We start from the raw sequence: 15,608 nt of genomic DNA on the forward strand, positions 1-15,608 counted from the left end.
CACTATGGCCATGTGTCTACACAGTAGCAGCTTTTCAATAGTGATGAGTGGAGGCAGTTAGTGATTGCAAAGACACGGGTGAGTGACACTTGCTACAAAAGACAATGAGACCCGTCCTTACCAAGGCTCTGTCATTTATTGTGTACAATACCTTTCTGCCAGGTACCTGTTCCCCGTATTGAGGAAGGTAAAACTGGGCCAGATGACATGCAGAAAATATTAACGTTTCTCCATCAGCTGCAAGCAAGACAAGATGTCCTTGATACAGCTGTTGAATCTCTGAAGAGGTACTTTCCAACTGGATGTCTTTACTTGGATTGTAATAAGAGGAAAATGTAGCCTTTTTGCCTAAGAAATAGGTTTGTGTGGCTAGGGAAAAAAAATTGCAATCCTAAATAATTTAGAATGGGCGAGTTGATCACGACCATCAAATGAAGCACTCTAGGTCTATTACAACTTTCCCACTGCAGCCAGTTTCAGTTCGGATGTCACTCTCCCTATTCCATCCTCACACCCCAAGAGCCAGAATAAAGTTTGAGCTGTATGAGTTTTTTTCTCTTTGCTAGACAAGTTGTAATTGTATTGTGTGTGTGTGTGTGTGTGTGTGTGTGTGTGTGTGTGTGTGTGTGATATAGATAGATATACATCACACACAATTTTATATATAATTTATTTAATGTGCATAAGTTTGCGTTGGTTGACAACACTCAACAGTTACTCAGTCCCTGATTCCAGTCATGTATTATTTACTGGGCTGCTTGTTGCAGGTTTGATAAAATCCCTGTTTTTATCTGTAGATCTAACAGTTCTCTGAATGCTGAGCTCTGTATAACTCTGCCCCCACCATTGATTAATGGCTTGCTGTGTACACCGTGCATAGGCAGAAAGCTGCCAATCACAGGTGGGGTTATATGAAGCTCATGAATATGGAAGACTACATGGCAGCATGTTTGTTAGTCCTCTAGTGATTTAAAATCAATGTTTTATCTGCAGATCATCAAAACTACAGCAATTAGCCTAATAAGTGGCACATCTCTGGAATCTGGGTCTCTGCCCCTACACTGCGCTGTTCTCAGATTAGGTGACAAAAACCTGGTGACTCGTTCCCTTTAAAAACATTTCATATTAAAACCATGTTTCTTCTGTGGGTCTGTACAATCACAGCAAAATCAAATTTATGTACTGGGTGATTCACTCTCTACTTTACCAGGAAAAATTGCTGTAACATCTAAGAGAGATGTTCTACCGTACTGACATGGGTACATCTCATCCCATGTCACTTGTGGGGCGGCTGCAGGCTGGAATTTTTAGGCTGTGAATGGCCCTATAACCATGGACCTTCCCAGCCTGCTAATATCAGCTCAAAGCTCTCTGCTTTACCTTTGCTGGTTATCAAAAATGGGGGACCCCACATCATTTTTTTTTTCATCTATTTATTAGGTTAATACATATACCGTAAGCTACACACGCAAGGCATTAATTATATACCTCACGGATATCTATCTATCTGTCTGTCCATCCATCCATTCTCTTTTTACCCCATATCTATCTCACCTAAACAACTGTAATTTCTGTTCTGCGTTTTATTCCGGTACGTGGTACACAAATGATGCACACGTAGGCACGGATAAAGCACAGTTGGAAAACTGACACTGATAACACTGGTACTGTTTTTTCCAGTATCGGTAAAATTAGGAGGCGTGAAGGGAGCTTAAATCTGAGCCGGTCCTTATAAAAAAAAAAAAAAATAAATAAATGTTTTTTTGCAAATTTTTTGAAAAAATGAGAAATTGCTACTAAGCTCTTAATGATATTTATTAATTATTTTATATAGCATGACTAATTTGTTTAAGGATCTAAAGATCGAAAGTTTGGAAATTGCAAATTTTTCTACATTTTTGCCAAAATTTCAATATTTTCACAAACGCAAAACAGAATGACCTAAATTTACCACAAACATAAAGTACAATGTGTCACAAAAAAAAGAGTAAGAATCACTGGGATCCATAGTTATCACATAAAGTGACACTGGTCAGAATTAAAAGAAAAATTTGGCTTGGTTATGAAGGTCAAAATTGGAGATTTCAGGACCCGGATACCCACCAATTAAACAAGGCTGCCCACTCAGACAATTAAAGTGCCTGCAAAATATAATGGGGAAAGTATACAAGTTGGGTGTTGCTGTAATTGTACTGACCTGTACAGTCCTATTGCCTTGCGATTTTTGTGTTTTTGTTTGTTTTTTACCAAAAAGTGAACACTGCAAAAACAAGTGTTTTATTTATCATTTCACTGTATTTGGAATTTTTCACCATTTTTCATTATTTACATTATTTGGAGAAGTGAATGGTGTTTATCAAAGCTACAACTTGTTCTGCAAAAAAAACAAGCCTATCTATGGCTATGTCAACAGGAAAAATAAAAAATGATGGTTCTTAGAAGAGGAGTAAAAAACAAAAGCGCAAGAAGTAAAAATTGTCTGTGGCCCATAACGGTTTAAGCTGTTATTTTAGTTCTTATATGTAGTAATATTGGTCCTGGGGTCTCTTATGTCTGAGCTCGGCATTCATGTGTGCCTTTGATCTGATCAGTAAAACGTAATGCACTTTATTACCTCAGTAAACCTTTATTTATTTTTAAAGGGAAAATGAGGCCTTGTGGAAGGAGGTCCTACAATTACGACCAACACCGCCACAGTTTGAAACTGTGAGTATTCAGTAGGTTTCAGCTGTAGCCAAATTCCTAAAGTTATGTCTAAGGGTATAATCACAATCCACACTAATAGATCGCCTTCAAGCATTTTCTCATTTCTCCTGCCATTGGATCCACCATTTGTGGTGTTGGAGAATTGTAGTCACAGTAAATCTGCACCAATCTAAATGTATTTGCTTTTATTTTTGGTGTGGCTCTTTACTTCATCTTGTGACTATATGATCTGACCTATTCAGGTAAGATGAATTTTATTCATCCCTTCATTTCTTATAAACAAATATTACAAAAATATGGACTATTGATCTGACCACTATATGAGCTTCTATAGGTGGTGTCAACCAGTAATTCCAAATGATGGATCCCTCTGCTAAGATGGGTCATTGATCTAGAATGTATTCTGTTGGCATATTTACAGAAGAAAAGTAATTCCTACCCCTACCCATCAATGTGATTGGCGACTGCCGTGCTTTTTCTCCTTTTTTTTTCTAATGGAACCTGTTGCTTGATTCCAGTTATTCTCCTGGAGCAGAGCATGACTAGTCTTAGCCTATTCATATAGTTATTTTCCGACTCTTCTAACTTTTTCTCTGAAGCACCTGAGTGTTTCAGCGAAAAATCTACCCGGCTGCAATCACACAGCCAGGCTCTGATTCATGCTGCTTGTGGTTCGGGCAGCATGAATCAAGTGATGGGTTCCCTGTTTTACATCACTAGCACAACTCTGACGTACCGTAATGTGATACATTGTAACATGCCTTATTTTGGGCATATTGGCAGTTTAGCACCTTCCAGAAACCTCTACTACCCCTTTCTCTGCCTGCAGGCTGTAAATGTTCAGAAATCTATGTTCTGAACAACAGTAACTAAAGACACCGAGGAGAAGGAAGGGGGGCCGGTACTTTCTCTGCCCTTTTTTATGAGACTTGTGATTTGAGAGGGTATGGGAAGCAGTCAACAACTAATTTGTCAGAGGGTACATTACAGCTTTTTAAGGGGATGCCCACTTTCTAGCTACATTTCTAAAGTGTTTTGTGCAGACACAAACCGTTTAATGTACTTTTATCCATGATTTTCTCTGTGCTGTCCATTGTCCTGTAAACCTTGTACATTGATACCTGCCATATCTGCAGCACTCAGTATGGCAGCAGTCCCGTGATTGAGTAACATGACTCTTCCCTGGCTCCTTCACGTATTCCTTCCATGCACACATACAAGCAGCCTGATCTGTATCTGCTCATTCTTTAACAGTTACCTCCTCTCGCACACACTGCATTTCAAGGTCTCCTGCCCCACGGATCAGTGCTGTATTTAACTGCTTTGTCAAAAGACAACATTTTAGGACATTTTAGAAATGTTGACTAGAAAGTGGCCAAATTCATTAAAGCAAACCTGTCAGCAGGATTTTTCCACGTAAACTACAAGCAGTGTCATGTTGGGGTTGCTGCTCTGATTAATATGATACCCGAGGTGAAGAAATCTTTCTTGTGGTTGTGGTGTAATCAGTGTTTGCAGTTTTGAGTTAATGATGTGCTCCAGGGCAGGACTGTAGACAGGGGCTTATCCTGGTGCTCTAGGCCAGATAAGCTTATGAGACCTACCCACATGCCCACCTCTGGCTGTCTCTATAATGAGGAACATACTTGTGCTTCAGGGCGGACCTATGGGCAGGTCTTATCTTGCTGATCTGGTCTAGAGCACCAAGGAAAGTCCCTGCCTACAGTCCTGCCCCGGAGCACGGGCATATCATTAACTTCAAAACTGCAAATACCAATTACAACAGAACCACAAAATGGATTTCTTCACCTCAGGTATCATATTAATCAGTGCAGCAGCCCCAACATGACACTGCCTGTAGTTTACTAAGCGAAATCCTGCTGACATGTGGGTGTTCTTAAAGCGAACCTAACACTTATAAAGCGGATTATATTAAACAAACTGGTCTACACTTCCCTTGCACCCCAAAGGTCTGTTTTCCTGATTCCAGGGATCTTGAATCAGCTTGATATGTGACTGCTGCAGCCAATCATTGGTCGCATCAGTGTTGTGACTGGTGAAGTGGTAACATGTCAAGATGGCACAATGTTTGGTGCTGTGAAGACCTAAAACAGCAGGGGACTATGGAGGCAGCAGTAATTTTGGAAGGGGACTATTACTTTGCTACTTTATAGACCAGTAATGGCTGTTTGGCACTTTAAAACTTTTCTTCATGTAGGTTTTCTTTTCTTTTTTTTTTTTAAGCAGATACTGTGCACAGATGTGTACAGCATTGTGTGTGTGAATATTGCTAAGGTAATGAAAGTGATTCTTGCTATGTTTTAATTTGTAGGTTACAGCTTCGCAGTCTTTTGAACAAATTGCCACTTTGCAAACAACTCAGTGAGTACATCATGCATTTATGCTACACTGTAAATGTCTGACGCTTTAACTCTGTGTTGCCAGCTGTGGATTCCCGAACTATCTGACACTTTGGCAGAACAAATATCTTAAATTCTGGCATTTTCTGAAAATGACATCCATCTGCTTTGCTAAAAGCAATCAGGCATCGATTACTTCTGCGTCACAGACTTGTTTGGTCTTGATCTGTAGTTGTAGAGATTGTTACAGTGGGTGTCCTCTTATGACGGGGCTGGCACATGGTCTACACCAGTGTTTCCCAAACTCCAGTCCTCACGGCCTCCAGCTAATCATGTTTTCAGGATTTCCTTAGTATTGTACAGGTGATGAAATTATTATCAAGGCACCAGAAATTGCCACAGATTCTCTCACCTGTGCAATGCTAATCCTGAAAACCTGATGTGTTGGGGGCCGTGAGGACTGGAGTTTGGGATACACTGGTCTACACTGAGCTTGTACTGCTTCTGTGCAGTGCCTGGTGTAAAGATTACACTTCTCAGCATAATGACCTGATGCAAACATTTTTGCTATGTAATCTTAAAAGCAGCATGATGTAGTGACTGAGACTCTGATTCCAGTGAAGTATCACTTAGTTTATCGGGTGTAGCAGTTGTGACATAATCCCAGTTTTCTCTGCTGCAGATATAGCAGAGCTTGGAATCGTGAGCCCTGCCCACACTTCAGCGTTATATATATTGATAGAGAGCTGCTGATCAGTGCTGGTGGTGTGGTTGGACCATCAAGCACTAGTCAGTGATAATATCCTGCTGATAAAACACTGATTTTATTGAATCATACAGCCCAGTAAGTGATATACAGTATTTCTGAAGTCAGTGTCTTGGCTCCCACCCCATGTTGCTCTCAGGTTACATGGCATAAGCCTGCTGACAAATTCCCAATATAGCTGTTCCACACATTTTGGGAAAACCCAGCCACTGTGAGGTTATGCAGCCCTGTCTCTATTATAATCGCCTGCTTGCTTTGTTTGGACCCTACATGTATTTGGTCTCCCACTTGTTATATTGGCTGTTTTTTTTCCTTGTTACTTTTTTCACATTACTAACAAGAAAAAATGTCCCCCCCTCCTGTGTTTAGACCCCTCATGATTGATAGCACGGGAAATTACAACCAGCTGGCAATGTCCAAATCGACTCAGAATCCTGATCAGGTAAAATCTTCTTTATCAAATGCATTTTTCTAACCCTTATATAAAAAGTTTATGGGAAGATTGAACAGTGTATAGCTAATGCACTGATTTAGGTAATCTGGGTCTTTAGCAGTTATAGTTTCCTATTGAGATAGGAGGCTGTAGGTTTTTTTTCTTTTTTTTGGGGGGGGGGGGTATTCTTATTTGAAGATAATGGGACCAATGGCCGAGTTTGATCATTACAGTCTCTGAACAGCTTTTGATGTTAATTAAAAAAAACAAAAAACTTTATGGCAGCTGAAACAAATGAGGTTCAATCGACAGAACTGTCATATAGTATAATATCGCCAGCATAGTACCGTGGCAGATTTGTTGTAGAAATTACGGATGTCTGAATTGCGCCATTACAGGTCGGGGTGCTTTCCAAGAAAACGCCTTCTGATGAATGAAAGTCCAGAAATGTGTGCAACAAGTATTCCATGTGTGACCATAGACTCTAATGACATACAGGCTATACCCAAGTGACCACATGTGGCTAAGGAGATACATACAGCGCATTACTAGTGTATAGTGCTAGTATTCTGCTTAATCTAGGCATCCATTAGTATTACAGAGCTGTAAATTCCTCTCTCGATAAGGAGATGAGTCTCATTATTCCGTCCCAATCTATGCAGGAAATTTGTCAGCCCGATAAAACAGTAAGCATCAGCCTATTGTGACTGCTGTAGTGGCTAGTGAGTGAATTGCTATGGATCATTACATCAAGGCAACACCATTGGATATTTAAAAAATCAAAATTAGACCAAATCATATGACATTTTCTGGCACATTTCTTTTCAGATGTTACATGGCTTACATTCTGCTATTATATACAGTCATAGCCGAAAGTGTTGTCACCCATGAAATTGTTCCAGAAAATGAAGTATTTCTCCCAGAAAATTATTGCAATTACACATGTTTTGTTATACACGTTTATTTCCTTTGTGTGTATTGGAATAACCCAAAAAAATGGACAATAAAAGGCAAATTGGACATAATTTCACACAACCCCAAAAAATGGGCCAGACAAAATTGTGGGCACGTTTCCAAATTTGTGGATAAACAACTTAGTTTCAAGCATGTGATGCACATTAAAACTCACCTGTGGCAAGTAACAGGTGTGGGCAATATGAAAATCAAACCTGAAACCAGATAAAAAGGGGAGAATCTTTCCACTGTGTGTCTGTGTGTGCCTCATTAAGCATGGAGAACAGAAAGAGGAGAAGAGAACTGTCTGATTACTTGAGAACCAAAGTTGTTGAGCAATATCAACAATCTCAAGGTTACAAGTAGTATTGAGCGAATTTGTTCAGCATTTCAAATTCGTGTTTGTGTACGGGGTTCCGACTTGTTCGCGCCAAAAAAATCAGCTCCGCCCATGAATATCCCTGATTTGCCACTCTGTCACGCAGCAAGTCAGGGACACGAATTTGAAATGCCGAACAAATTCGCTCAACACTAGTTACAAGTCCATCTCCAGAGATCTTGATGTTCCTTTATCCATATTGCGCAACATAATCAAGAGGTTTACAACCCATGGCACTGTAGCTAATCTCCCTGGATATGGACAGCAGAGAACAATTGAAGGGTTGCAACACAGGATAGTCCGGGTGGTGGATAAGCAGTCCTAATCAAGTTCCAAAGAAATTCAAGTTGTCCTGTAGGCTCAGGGTGCATCAGTGTCAGCGCAAACTATCTATGGACATTTGAATGAAATGAAACGCTATGGCAGGAGACTCAGGAGGACCTCACCGCTGACTGAGATAAAAAAAAAAAAAAAAAAAGTGGACTGCAGTTTGCCAAAATGTACAGTACAGACCAAAAGTTTGGACACACCTTCTCATTTAAAGATTTTTCTGTATTTTCATGACTTTGAAAATTGTACATTCACATTGAAGGCATCAAAACTATGAATTAACACATGTGGAATTATATACTTAACAAAAAAGTATGAAACAACTGAAAATATGTCTTATATTCTAGGTTCTTCAAAGTAGCCACTTTTTGCTTTGAGGACTGCTTTGCACACTCTTGGCATTCTCTTGATGAGCTTCAAGAGGTAGTCACCCAAAATGGTTTTCACTTCACAGGTGTGCCCTGTCAGGTTTAATAAGTGGGATTTCTTGCCTTATAAATGGGGTTGGGACCATCAGTTGTGTTGTGCAGAAGTCTGGTGGAATTCACAGCTGATAGTCCTACTGAATAGACTGTTAGCTGCTTTTTTCTTGCCATAATACAAATTCTAAGTAAAGAAAAACGAGTGTCCATCATTACTTTAAGAAATGAAGGTCAGTCAGTGCGAAAAATTGGGCAAACTTTGAAAGTGTCCCCAAGTGCAGTTGCAAAAACCATCAAGCGCTACAAAGAAACTGGCTCACATGAGGACCGCCCCAGGAAAGGAAGACCAAGAGTCACCTCAGCTTCTGAGGATAAGTTTATCCGAGTCACCAGCCTCAGAAATCGCAGGTTAACAGCAGCTCAGATTAGAGACCAGGTCAATGCCACACAGAGTTCTAGCAGCAGACACATCTCTTCAACAACTGTTAAGAGGAGACTTTGTGCAGCAGGCCTTCATGGTAAAATAGTTGCTAGGAAACCACTGCTAAGGACAGTCAACAAGCAGAAGAGACTTGTTTGGGCTAAAGAACACAAGGAATGGACATTAGACCAGTGAAAATCTGTGCTTTGGTCTGATGAGCCCAAATTTGAGATCTTTGGTTCCAACCACCGTGTCTTTGTGCGACGCAGAAAAGGTGAACGGATGGACTCTACATGCCTGGTTCCCAACGTGAAGCATGGAGGAGGAGGTGTGATGGTGTGGGGATGCTTTGCTGGTAACACTGTTGGGGATTTATTCAAAATTGAAGGCATACTGAACCAGCATGGCTACCACAGCACCTTGCAGCGGCCTGCTATTCCATCCGGTTTGCGTTTAGTTGGACCATCATTTATTTTTCAACCGGACAATGACCCCAAACACACCTCCAGGCTGTGTAAGGGCTATTTGATCAAGAAGGAGAGTGATGGGTGCTACGCCAGATGACCTGGCCTCCACAGTCACCAGACCTCAACCCAATCGAGATGGTTTGGGGTGAGCTGGACCGCAGAGTGAAGGCAAAAGGGCCAACAAGTGCTAAGCATCTCTGGGAACTCCTTCAAGATTGTTGGAAGACCATTTCCGGTGACTACCTCTTGAAGCTCATCAAGAGAATGCCAAGAGTGTGCAAAGCAGTCATCAAAGCAAAAGGTGGCTACTTTGAAGAACCTAGAATATATGACATATTTTCAGTTTTTTCACACTTTTTTGTTAAGTATATAATTCCACATGTGTTAATTCATAGTTTTGATGCCTTCAGTGTGAATGTACAATTTTCATAGTCATGAAAATACAGAAAAATGAGAAGGTGTGTCCAAACTTTTGGTCTGTACTGTACGTGAAAAAGCCAAAATCCTTCTGGGAAAGCATCTTGTGGACAGATGAGATGAAGAGAGCTTTTTGGTAAAGCACATCATTCTACGGTTTATTGAAAATGGAATGAGGCCTACCAAGAAAAGAACACAGTACCTACAATCAAATATGGAGGAGGTTCAAGGATGTTTTGGGGTTATTCTGCTGCCTCTGGCACTGGGTGCCTTGACTGTGTGTAAGACATCATGAAATCGGAATATTACCAAAGTATTTTGGCCTCAATATAGTGCCCAGTGTCAGAAAGCTGGGTTTGTGTCCTAGGTCATGGGTCTTCCAGCAATGACCCCAAACATACTTCAAGAAGCACCCAGAAATGGATGGAAACAAAGTGCTAAAGAGCTATGTAGTGGCCAGCAGTGAGTCCGAATCAAAATCCCATTGAATACCTGTGGAGAGATCTTTAAAATTGCTGTTGGGGAAGGCACCCTTCAAATATGAGAGACCTGGAGCAGTTTGCTGATTGGTGGGGCTGTTGGGTTTTCCCCCATTAAAAATGAAGAAGTTAAACAAATAAACATAGTTGGTATTGCTGTGTCTATAAAAGTCCGGGATTGGTCACCACTCCTACACCCCTAAAACAAAAAAGGCAATAATATTGTATGTACCCCAAATTGATATTAATAACAGTCAACTCGCCAGGAAAAAAACACTCCCTCACACAGCTCCAGCGACTGAAACTAGAAATGTTAAGGTTCTCAGAAAATGGAGACTCAAACAATTTGCAACTTTGGTATCGCCGTAATCGTATTGACGTAGAGAATGTGTTTCCAGGTCATTTTTACCGTACAATGATCACCATGAAAAAAAAATAAATGAAAACTACAACTAGTCACACAAAAAAAACAAGCCCTCACTGTTCTATAAACAGAAAAAAGAAAAAAGTTATGTCTCTTGAAAAAGGGGAGTGGAAAACAAAAGTGCAAAAAATGAGAATAGGCTGTAGAGGGAAAGGGTTAATAATACAATTGAAAAGCCTGCCCTATGATTTGACTGTTCTTATTTTTTAGGCATACGACAACAGGTCCACATGGTCAACGGACAGGAAGTCGAGCAGGGGCATTAAACGACCCCTGAGAGAAGATCCTGACAGCTCTACAGAAGAGGCAAATAATGAAATGCTGAAGATTTCAATGTACGTTAAGTCACTTATAAACAGGGCTGTGGAGTCGGAGTCAGTATAAAATGGACCAACTCCGACTCTTAAAATATATATAATAAATTGGGTAGAGTAGTTCAATGCAGTTTATGGAATATTTTTTTATAAGAATTTGGGAAAGTTAAATGTCTGTCCTATTGCTGATCTAAGGGTCTAGACTTTTAGCTGAGATGAATCTGTGTTACAGTAAACTTATCTCTTAAACATGAGCCGTGTATGAGGGAGTCGGTGTCATGGAAATTGAGGAGTCAGAGTCGGAGGTTTGGCTTACTGACTCCACAGCCCTGCTTATAAACAAGCAGTTTTACTTTAAAGGAGTTTTTTGGAACCCTGTTAATAATAGACCATCAATATTAGATTGGTGGGGATATGATGTCCACCAAGGGCACTGCGGTAATATGGCGAGCTCCCCATCACCTGACAGCTCCACACTTTTCTTAGCAGATATATGCCTGGAATGGTAGCTCTCTACGGGAAGCTTCAGGAGACTATGCTGCAGTACCCAGGCACAGTATGCTTAGAAATCAATGAAGAAGACTCCTTACGAGAATGGAGAGGCTCCTTTCTAGGGCCTATTTAGACAAGCCTACTGCAGCTGGTAAACATCCTCCGATTGGCTATATACAAACCGATCGGCGGTTCTTTAGAAAGGCCTTCCAAAACTCCCGTGCTTACAGAACAATCATTCTGTGCTCTTGGAATATCTGTATCTGCAGCATATTTGCATAAGATAATGTGCTGCTGAGAATAATTTTTATGTCTGCATGAATGATCCAATCCCCTGATGAGCGAGCGTTTTGTTTGTTCATCGGGTGATTGTCGGCATGTTTACACAAACCGTTAATCATCAAATGAACATTTTAACGAAAGCTTGTTCTTGATTATTGGCTCGTCGAAGCGAACCTTCATTCAGCCGATTGTGAGCGGTACTGTAAGTTGGGACGGTTACTACAATGCTGCCTGTGGTTTGTGTGTACATCGGGAGAGACCGGTCAACCAGCTAGAGTGGTGCCAAAAGAAGCCAGCCTTGAAGACCACTGAACAAGTCCGGTCTCTCCCTACATTCCCCAACTCTGTGCAGATAGGGTCAGTTGATTCATGATGCGCAAGCGACATGCAGCATGAAACGGACATGTTCCCTTTAAGCATTTCTAAGCTATTTTCTTTAACGTTTTTTTTTTTTTTGGGGGCTAATTTTTTTTCGAATCTATAGAGATAAATTTATTTTAACTTTTCTTTCCACCAAAATTCTTTTCTTGCCTCCCTTGGCCAAACTTGCATAATGGCCATCTCCAGTTGTGCTGCTGCTCATGCAGTTGGGTATAATTCAAGATGCCTTACAGGGTATTCACTCTCACATGATCTGGTTGAAAACCTAAATAGTCCCCTTTTTGCTCATTTGTTAGTAATGCTGCACTATGTTCTTTCTTAGTTCCTACTAGCATTGTATAGATACACTGAGCCACTGCTGCTTTTCTATCACAGACCCCATGACATGGAAAGCTATCAGACTGATGACTCTGATGACATCTCTGATTTATCCTCCTGTGACAGCGAGGAAATGGTAAATGAGGAGTCTGCCTCCAGCCACAGCCACTCCTTTACAAAGACCGCTGATAAGTAAGTGATGACCTTTTATGACTGTTAGAAATAGTTACAAAAGCGTTAAATGCATGATTTTCACAATTTCTGATTTCCCTAATAGTGTGGTGTGTGGACACGGATTTTAGCGAAACGCTACATAGTTTACTTTGCATACACTTTCAGTCATCATGGAAGAAGTGGAATGTAGTTTAATTGCATTGTTTTTAGCACGCATCAAAATGCACATTGCACGGCACCACTGGAGTGTATTACATTACTGTGTGGTCATTACATTGCATTTTAGTTACAGGGTTTTTCCCCATACGTTTAAAGTGATCAGTGGGAAGCTACCCTGGTGAAAGAGAAAAAAAAAGAAGCATATTTGCCTTCATAATCTACCCCAGCTTCCGCTCCAACGGTGTCTGCCAGACCAGAAGTGATGATGGTGTCTGTATAATCTCAACCACACCACTTTCTGTCTATGCACAGTGTACACAGAAAGCTGCCAATCGGGGTTGGAGGCAGGGTTGTTACAGAGCTCATGATTTTGGAGAACTACATGACAGCAGGATTACTAGTCCTCTAGCAATAATCTGCAGATAAAACAGTGATTTTATCAAAACTACAGCTAGCAGCCCAGTAAGTGACACAACGCTGGTATCATGGTTTCTGCCCTTACATTATGCTGCTCTCAGATTAAGTGGCAAAAACCTGGTGACAAATTCCTTTCAATTTTTTGGGTGTCTATTGCATCAGTTTTCCTGCCCAAAGAAAACATTTCTTATTACTTCTCAGCACTGCTATCAAGGAATGCTGTTTAATAGGGGTGCACCAGTTTTCAATGTATATTATAGCGAGACCACCGTAGTGAATAACATATTCCAGTTGTACACACAAAGAACTCCTATAACATTCTTTCTAAAACCACATGTGTTCCTTTCTCGTTCTTCGACCTCCTGTTGGGATTTCTGTTTTTCCTGACAAGGGTTCTAACCCCATGCGAGCAAATACACCTACAGAACATGATCCATAAATGGTGTAATTCCGCCCCAATCTGGTGGTATATTTGACCTTCTTGTATGATCGTTCAGCTGCAGTAATGTTTCTTACACACATGCTGTTTTTAGTGTCACAGCCGTCATAGGACACGTCGGTATTGCCATCACATAAGATACAGGTTTTTCTTAGCATGCCATTTAATAACGTAATGTATGGATCTGATTTTCTAATATGTCTTCTTTACTCACCACATTGTAGACAAACAGCAACCCGCAGAAGAATGAAAAACGGCACAGAAAAGCATATAGTGGTGAGTAGCAACTGAGAAGCTGAACACTTCTTTGGTGAGAACCATTTTTGCAGAAAGTATTCTTAGTTCTCTGAGGCATTAGTAAGAATTATGCCAAAGTTATGACTGTACGTATCATGGAGATTTCTGAAATGCAGCAAGCAGCACGACTTATCTTAAACTTAGAATATATTGTCCTAGGTGGCTTCCACCCTCCATGTTCAGTGAATGGCTGTTTCCCTGGCCCGTATTTTGGGCCATCCATTGATAATTGGAGCAGATTGGTCCCTGTATGCCTCTACGATCTGAGCTGTGTACATACCAGCTGAAGTATTTGATGTGAAATGATTTTCTTCAATGCCACCACACTGTAAGCACTATAGCGTACTTACTGTAGTAAAATGTTTTCTGCGTATGTCCAAAATCTCAGGTAACAAAGCACAGAGTGGAATACAGCGGCTCTGAGGATGAAGAGGACAAGAATTACTATGGGGAATCTGGTAAAGCACGTCTTATGCTATTAACACCATGTTTAAGAGTATAACTGGTCATCCAAGAGAAAAATAATTCATATAAACCTGGAAACCTTTTCTAACTGGTGAATAAGCAAATTGGTCAGTGTTAAATGGGAAATGGCTATCGCTCCCTAGATGTCATTAGAAATTTATTCACAAGTATGTATATCTAATGTGGGATTATTTAGTGTGAATGAATAGAAAGAAGGGCATATCATAGGTAGTCTCTTGTTGTAAAATGACCTGGGAGGCCATACTAGGAGCCACAGTTTGCCAACCTCATACTGACCTTCACTAATTCAGTAGAGATTTTTGGAGGGGTACCAGGGAAGCACAAGTGCTCCACAAGACTTCTAACATCCCCTAAGGTTCAGCTTCTTATAGGGTGGCAAAAGGAGGGTTGCCGAGGCAACCTGAATAAGTGAAGGACCAAGTGTGACGGAAAGAAGCCCATGATGCAAAGAAATAGCAAGGTACACACCTCGTACTCTAAGGAAAGGTGTAACAAGTGGTTGGATGCTATCATGGACCATTAATTGAATCACTGTATTTATAATCAGAATTATCTAACATGAATGGAAATTAAGTATTCAGGGAAATATGATTGGTATCTGACGAGCAGCTACAAAACCTAGTTATTGATGATTACAAATTAAACTTTTTTTTTTTTAATATTTCATGATACAGTAAAAACAGCAACTTCTCTAGCTAGAATGACTGAGTGCCCCTCCTCATTTTCAACCTGGCCTGCAACTGATATTCAACCCTGGTATTTGAAAGCACACAGTCCCATGCTGTCCCCTTTCTTAGATGGGGTCTCTATTACTAATATTAATCTGCCTGGAGGAAATCTAGATTTACTACAAGACCTAGATTTCCAATAATGCTGCTATATAAGATTTATAATTTTGCAATAATAATATTCGCATATAATGAAAAAAATACCACCAGACCATAGCTACATATTATCATCATATACAGTGGGGAAAAAAAAGTATTTAGTCAGCCACCAATTGTGCAAGTTCTCCCACTTAAAAAGATGAGAGAGGTCTGTAATTGACATCATAGGTAGACCTCAACTATGAGAGACAAAATGAGAAAACAAATCCCGAAAATCACATTGTCTGATTTGGAAAGAAATTTTTTTTTCAAATTTTGGTGGAAAATAAGTATTTGGTCAATTACAAAAGTACATCTCAATACTTTGTTGTTATATATCATTTGTTGGCAATGACAGAGGTCAAACGTTTTCTGTAAGTCTTCACAAGGTTGGCACACACTGTTGCTGGTATGTTGGCCCATTC

General features: G+C 40.3%; 1 protein-coding gene across 4 annotated transcripts in view; it reads left to right on the forward strand.

Moving 5' to 3' along the window:
- The window catches only part of LOC141259656 (heat shock factor protein 2-like), a 56,324-nt gene that overhangs the window by 29,314 nt on the left and 11,402 nt on the right, over positions 1-15,608 (forward strand). The window contains exons 4-12 of one of the 4 annotated variants that reach the window (XR_012318447.1): positions 163-287; positions 2,643-2,706; positions 5,039-5,088; positions 6,202-6,274; positions 10,769-10,893; positions 12,403-12,537; positions 13,759-13,810; positions 14,220-14,289; positions 14,673-14,777. Coding sequence is in view for 2 of the 4 variants with exons in the window: in XM_073675946.1 (XP_073532047.1) it covers positions 163-287; positions 2,643-2,706; positions 5,039-5,088; positions 6,202-6,274; positions 10,769-10,893; positions 12,403-12,537; positions 13,759-13,810; positions 14,220-14,289; positions 14,689-14,729 (735 nt within the window). In the remaining 2 variants the exon portion in view is untranslated. The remainder of the gene's footprint in view (positions 1-162; positions 288-2,642; positions 2,707-5,038; positions 5,089-6,201; positions 6,275-10,768; positions 10,894-12,402; positions 12,538-13,758; positions 13,811-14,219; positions 14,290-14,672; positions 14,778-15,608) is intronic. The other 3 variants (XR_012318448.1, XM_073675946.1, XM_073675945.1) reach the window with 3 other exon arrangements.

The sequence above is a fragment of the Phyllobates terribilis genome, unplaced genomic scaffold (genome assembly GCF_046119375.1).
Source record: "Phyllobates terribilis strain yellow unplaced genomic scaffold, ASM4611937v1 Scaffold_3__8_contigs__length_932513732, whole genome shotgun sequence".
In the NCBI taxonomy this organism is placed as follows: Eukaryota; Metazoa; Chordata; class Amphibia; order Anura; family Dendrobatidae; genus Phyllobates; species Phyllobates terribilis.